Genomic DNA, 6855 nt, shown 5'->3' with positions numbered 1-6855 from the left:
CCAGAGACACAAAAAAACCAAAAACACAGGCGAAAAGCCCCCAAAAGACCCCCCCCCCCCCCCCCCCCCCCCAAAAAAAAACACACATACACACACTCAACTTTGTCGAGACTCGAATAAAATTTAGACCCCAAAAAAAACACACACACATACACTCAACTTTGCCGAGACTTCATGTGATACTATCAATAACGGGAATTTAGCTAAAGACTAAAACACAACCCCGACCCAAAGTTGTGACTTTGCCGAGAAATGGAAAGCTCATCCCCAAAGGGGATTTAGCTAACGACTAAAAAGAGTCACGTCACTGTCTAACTTAGTCTGACCTTTTTCATTGGTTGTAAAATGCAATACACTACGGGACTTTCAAATTACTTCGCAGAAAAAATACGAGGTTTTTTTATATTTTTTTAACCAATTTCCCAGAGATTTTCCCCCCACAACGCAGAGTTGTAATTCAATCAGAAGAAAACGCAGAGTTGTAATTCAATTAGTAAATAAAGTGAAATTGCTTTTTACTCCATCTCTGATGCTGTGGATTGCCGAAGCCTTGTGAACTACTGAATTGCTGATATTCAACAGTAGCTATGGACAAGAAAAGCACAAGACAGAGAGGGTTGGCGACTTTGCGAACTGCATTCTGCAACACCGGAGAAACACCAGTGTTGATACCACAGATCCATCAAGAGAAACAGAAGCTATCAGTGTTGACCAGAGCTATGAGAAATAGATCAGTTGCGCTTACTTGGGTGATGTTTCAAAGTCATAGAGCAGGAAAAATAAGGAAGAACTGAATTTTTCTTTTTCTTCTACGACTTCTAGATACCGAGATAAATCGATTAAAAAAAATACCGGTAAATCGTGAACTTTGACGTCACGGCATACGCTACCGTAGGCGATGACGTCATAATTTATGAATCCCGCTTCGTTTGTTTGTGCGCAAGCCTTTCTGAGCATTTTGACGTGAAATCTGACGTCACAACTATTTGAACTTTTTCATGAGAACAGCAATTAAAAATAAAAATTGAATTTTCGACCTTTTAAAGTTACTTTTTCGGAGTTTCAGACTGCCGCCAAACCGCAACCCTGTCGGCGGACCACCAAGTGTGGCGGAGAAATACAGAGGTGAGTTTATTTTATTTTTTAGCATTGAAAATTAAAAAGACAGTTCAGATTCGACTTTCAACAAAGAAAATTTGGTGAGCTTTCAAGAATACTCAGATTCTCATCATCAGACCAAAAATGGCGAGAGATACTACGAGCGCTGGAGACGAAGTGAGAGTTTACAATACATAATTACTATTTCAATTTTATTTCTATTTTTTAGAGTTTAATTGACGTCACTGTATGAAAGTTCCTTTGAAACCAAGTGAAAAAATAAAAAGTGAAATTTTATAAATTGGACAGGTGGAGGCAAAAAGCCACATTTCGACATCTCGTGCGGGGAGACAGTTTTTTTTTGTGGTTTCATAGAGGGAGAGCTGGTCTTACCGTCCCGAAATGGAAGGAAGAAGGAGGATATTTATGACGGAAAAAACGAAAGGGAGCCTGAAAAAGAGAACTACGTATACTTAGGTACTTGTTTTCTAGAATTTGTTTCTTGATCAATAGCTGCTCTTCTTCTCCTCGTCTTCCTCCTCCTCTTCCTTCTCCTCCTCCTTCTCTTCCTCATTCTCCTCCTCCTTCTCCTTCTCATCATCCGCCTCCTCTTCCTTCTCCTCCTCCTCCTCCTTCTCCTTGTTCTCCTTCTCCTTCTCCTCCTTCTCCTCCTCCTCCTCCTCCTCCACCACCACCACCACCTCCATTGTTTTCTTCATTTTGTTTTTATTATTTCTCTTCCAGTCAGATAACATTTCTTCATAAAAATACCAATCTTTCTAATTCACTTGACTTGATTCGATACAAGAGAGAGAAATACCTACAAATCATACTCGTTCCAATTTCATGATGATGGATGAAACAAAATAATAAGTGGACGGAGGAAGAGTGAGGTGGAGAGAGAGAGAGTGAGGGGGAGAGAGAGAAAGAGTGGAAGTGAAGAGGAAGAGAGGTTGAGATTGAGAGATCGGTTGGCTTTTTCCTACCCTGTACTCCTCTCGATTTCGGGACGGTAAGACCTCTGGTGTTAACCTGTGCCACTTGTAGTCCACAGTTGTCGATTGACCGTCGACTGAAACCGTACACTGCCTTGACAACATAGATTTACCTCGTCGATCGACGGCCATTGACTATGTGTGGACACAGCTTTACAGTTCCCTCTATCAAACGACTTTTTTTTACCTGCGACCTAGGAAAAGGTTTTTTTTTACCGAAATGGGAAGTGAACCACATCTAATCAAGCCCGCAGGCCTTCCGGGACGGTCTCGGTGCGTTCTCGGGATACGGGTTGTTATCGATGAAAGTTCGAACAAAAACTACCAGTAAAACATTGTTTACTGTTTGCTATTCGTTGGGAAAAACTTTCCGCTGTGGGCATTTTAGCATTTGTTCGACAGCTTTTCAGTGTTTTTCCGTTTTCCATTCTTCCCGACAAGTTCCCGTAAATGTTTTCAGTTATTCAGTTTTCAGTATCGAAATTTCGTCGAAACGGGACGCATCTCCGCTGAAAATTCCGCGAAAAAGGAAATACGGATTTTTATAATTTTCTTGTGAAAAAAAAAAATCGTGTGTGTTTTATATTTTTATTATAATTATTAATTAATAATAATTTAACCGTTTAATTTAGACAAGAAAAATCTTCTTTTCAACTTTTTATTTAACATTCTAGAAATCTACCTATTTAAAAGAGTTGGTATTTTTTATAGTTAATAATAGGTATTTACGGCTAAATAATAAAATAATAATAATACGAATAAAATTAAAATACATAATAATAAAATAGAAAATAATAATATCATATTTGATAGTAATATTAGTGATAGTGTTAAGAGTCAATGCCCTAGTAACAAAATATTTGTTTGGGTTAGGCTACGAAAGAATGTCATAGTATAGTAAGGGGTAAAGAAAGGTAAATGTGTCAGGTTGTTAAGCCACAGCCATTAACGTAAATTACATAAAACATAGGCGATGAGTATACACTTCGCTCATAGAAGGGTCCCTGTTTAAACTCTAGAACAGGGTTGGCCACTAACCTTATACCTTCGAGAGCCGTAATCCCATAAAGCCGATTCGGGGCGAGCCACGCCGCAGGCGAAATTTCGGTCTACAATCTACAGAATTCAGTCCCAAGGAAATTCTGATCTTCAGAGACATATTCTTTCAAGAGGTTTGATAGAGGGAACTGTAACTGCTGAGGTCTTATCGTCCTAAAAGCGAAGAGAGGAGAAAGCCAGCCGTTCCGAGAACGAACCTCATCTGTTTAGGATAAAGTTCGCCCCAGACGGGAATCGAACCGCGAGCTAGCGCTCATAATATGACAGACGCTCTACCCTCCTATCTAATTAGGCGGCTGGCACTCTCTGTTTTTCTCCTGCTCATCATTCACTCTACATACTTCTTTTTACTTACCAACCACAGTGGCGTGGTTGTTAACGCGTTGGACTTTGGATCTGGAGGTTGGTGGTTCGAGTCCAAGTCAAGTCATAAAATTTATCTAGGTGTCAGAACCGGGGAACGATATTTGTGACAAGCATTTAAAAATCTGGTGTGAACATCACACGACTTTCCTTATCCTATTGAATGATGTTTATTTGAGTGTTCTTCTACCCTAACTTTTACAATATCTCTAACCGTTTTGCCGCTATAGCTGAAAACCGCCAAAAAACGGTCGAAATCTGTCCAAAAGCGGTCAAAGCCTAAATCCAAAGTTTCAGCCATTGGTCCGTGTGTGTGTGTGTCTGTCTGTCTGTCTGTAAACAAAATATCTCGAGAACGGTAAGAGCTAGAGACTTGAAATTTGGTATGTGTAGCTGTCAAATTTGATACGGTATGATCTAGAGACTTGAAATTTGGTATGTAGTTCACAAATGTGACAAGGATGCAGCACAAAACGTTTGGTTGTGATAGTTGCTGCGCTTGGCGGTATTTTGACAGCTTTTAAACAGATTTCGACCGTTTTTTTTCAGCTATAGCGACAAAACGGTTAGAGATATTGTAAAAGTTAGGGTAAAAGAACACTCAAATAAGCATCATTCAATAGGATAAGGAAGGTCGTGTGATGTTCACACCAGATTTTTTTTTTTTGGGAGACATATTGAATATTCATAGCAAGTACATAGGTATGTACATAGCAAGTACATAGGTATGTACATAGCAAGTACATAGGTATTCCCCCGAAAGGCTGACTTTCTCCTATCTTGTCCTCCTCTCTTTGATCTCGGTACAATAAGATCTGCGCTGTTACTATTCCGTTCATGAGAGACCTCTTGAAGAAAAAAATCTACTCACCTCTTTCCACTGTAAAGGCCTAAGACTTCTGGGTCTGATGGGATGACAGGTATGATTGTAAATGTAACTCAGAGACCCTGGTGTCAACACCTGAAAACGTACATTTATTTTGTTTATTTTAGTATTTAGGTTCTATTTAGGTTCCGTACCTAATTTTTAAAATTTTAATTGTGTTAAGAATGGATTTATATAAATTTTACGAATGGATATTTGTACAATGTACAAATGGATATTTGTACGAATGGATATTTGTACAATGTACATTTGTATGTGGTACAATGCTAAGACTACGTACTAATCTAATCTAAACTAAAACTAAATCTATAATAGGTACCTAATATAATAATCTACTTATAATAATATAATCTGTAATTCACTATCAGGTAGACCTGACAGGTATGGCTGAAAAGATCCGAATATTAGGTCTACCTGATGACTTTCTCAGGTATTACCTGACACCGGATCAGGTCTGCCTGATAGTGAGTGGCTAGCCTTTGCTATGTCTTCAGCAAGGGAAATTTCAAGCTAGTATCCTCCCTGTTTAAAGTCTGCCAGCCAGAACGGACTTTCCATTCTATTTTTTTATTCTATTCTACTCTACTCACGGTAGAAATGGAATAATATAAGTTGATCAAAGTTTGTGCCAAATTGTAAACTAGAAGGATGTATTTTATGTCGAACGGCTTTCTATTCGCCATCCATTTAGGGCCAGCATAAAGGACGAAGACCAGGTAGCCAGCCACTATAGATGTGATCGGGACCCAACTGGTCATTAGAAACCAATTGTCAACTTCATCTGGAAACACAAGGAAATACAAATAAAACAAAAGAATCAGTCTATTATTTAATTATTAAATAAAATAATTTATTAATTAAAATGTAATTTATTATTAAATTTCGTGAAGTGAACGACCGAGCTGATTGGAAAAGGCTGACGAAAAACGCCGACCCCGTTTGAACATGGCAAAGCAAAAGAAAATTTCAGAAAATAATAAAAATAAATAATTAGTAATTAATTAACATTTATCATAAAAATGAACAATAATAATTTTATTATAGGCATGATTAAAATATAATACTAAAGTTTGGATAGAAACTGGATTCTAAGTGGTATAGACACAAGATTCTAAATGGGTGAAAACCAGATTCTATCTGGGTTAGAGGGGGGGGGGGCATTTATACGGTTTCTACCCGGATAGAATTGGGATAGAATCCAATACTGGTTCGGATATTCCGATATCCTATCCTCGTTTCTATCCGGATTTTATCTGGGTTCTACCTGGATAGAATCCTCTTTTGGTTATGTGGGTAGGGTTAGGTACCTACCTTCAACGATCTCGAATTTGAGTAATTCACTCAGTGTTATCATTTCGATCAGTGGTTATGGGGTATACCTAAAAAACTGATTACACAAAATTCAACTGATTGGCCATAAGAAGTGCGAAAATTAGCTGACTGACCATAAGGCAATATGCAAAACGGCGGTTTACATCGTTTGGCGATAGAAAATTTCGGAAAAGTCGTACCATTTTCCAGTAGTACAGGAATCGTACTCCTTATTGCCAATCAGTTGAGTTTTATGATCCCGAAAGTGGTTTTTCCTGTACTACTGGAAAATGGTACAACTTTTCCGAAATTTTCTTTCGCCAAACGATGTGAACCGCCGTTTTGCATATTGCCCATGGTCAGTCAGCTAATTTTCGCACTCCTTATGGCCAATCAGTTGAATTTTGTGTACCTAATCAGTTTTTTAGGTATACCCGTGGTTATGTGTCAACTTCTGTTCGAATAATTATGTGTCAACTACTGGTGTTTAAAATAAATAAATAAAAAAAAAAAATACCTAATACCTCTGCTGCAAAAAGTACTAGGTACCTATAATTAGCGAAAAATTAAATAATAATATTCTTATAATAAACAAAGTTTCGAACAAAGTTTCTTCAAAATCAATGAATTGGATTGAAGTGTCAAGTGTCCCTTCTAATGTTTATGTGTAAAGAATATAAAATAAATTATCACTTTATACTTTATACCCAATATTTTTTAAGAAGTTTGATAGAGGAAACTGTAACTGCCAAGGTCTTATCGTCCCGAAATCGAAGAAGGAAGACAGGACAGAAGCCAGCCGTTCCGAGAACGAACATTATCTGTTCAGGATAAAATCCGCCCTGAATCGAACCCGCGGCCTAGCGCTTACTAGGCAGACGCGCTACCAACCAACAATAATAATAATTAAAAACAAAACAAAAAACAAATTGTTACTAATACACGGATACACTGTGAATTGTTTTTTACGCTGAATTGAACTGAATTGAGCATAGGTTAGGATAGGTTAGCTTAGTAAGTTTACGTTCATCTAACACGGTGACAATATTTATTTATTTAATTATTCCAGCGATTCCCAAACTGACGTCCCCCCCCCCCCCCGGGGGCCCCAAAGGGTTTCCAGGGGGTGCCGGGGCCCCCCCC

General features: G+C 38.2%; 2 protein-coding genes across 4 annotated transcripts in view; one reads left to right on the top strand and one right to left on the bottom strand.

Annotated features, from left to right (window-relative positions):
* Nucleotides 1-6855, top strand: part of LOC103523346 (calcium/calmodulin-dependent protein kinase kinase 1-like) — a 48150-nt gene that overhangs the window by 10193 nt on the left and 31102 nt on the right. The window lies entirely within an intron of this gene.
* Nucleotides 4279-6750, bottom strand: LOC103523351 (elongation of very long chain fatty acids protein 4-like). Of its 3 annotated transcripts, none has more exons than XM_017449264.2 (4): nt 6604-6750; nt 5713-5788; nt 4992-5182; nt 4279-4476 (listed from the first exon to the last, which is right to left on the bottom strand). In XM_017449264.2, exons 2-4 carry the CDS (start codon nt 5753-5755, stop codon nt 4351-4353), a joined length of 360 nt encoding a protein of 119 aa, XP_017304753.1. In that variant the 5' UTR covers nt 5756-5788; nt 6604-6750; the 3' UTR covers nt 4279-4350. The 3 variants fall into 3 exon arrangements, with proteins under 3 accessions (XP_017304753.1, XP_026688800.1, XP_026688801.1); XM_026832999.1 differs by lacking the exon at nt 6604-6750 and adding an exon at nt 6158-6349 and having other exon boundaries at nt 4280-4476; nt 5713-5772; XM_026833000.1 differs by lacking the exon at nt 6604-6750 and having other exon boundaries at nt 4280-4476; nt 5713-5807.

The sequence above is a fragment of the Diaphorina citri genome, unplaced genomic scaffold (assembly GCF_000475195.1).
Source record: "Diaphorina citri unplaced genomic scaffold, Diaci psyllid genome assembly version 1.1 scaffold83, whole genome shotgun sequence".
In the NCBI taxonomy this organism is placed as follows: Eukaryota; Metazoa; Arthropoda; class Insecta; order Hemiptera; family Psyllidae; genus Diaphorina; species Diaphorina citri.
Note: the sequence above shows the minus strand (reverse complement) of the source record. Positions and strands in the feature narration are given on the sequence as shown.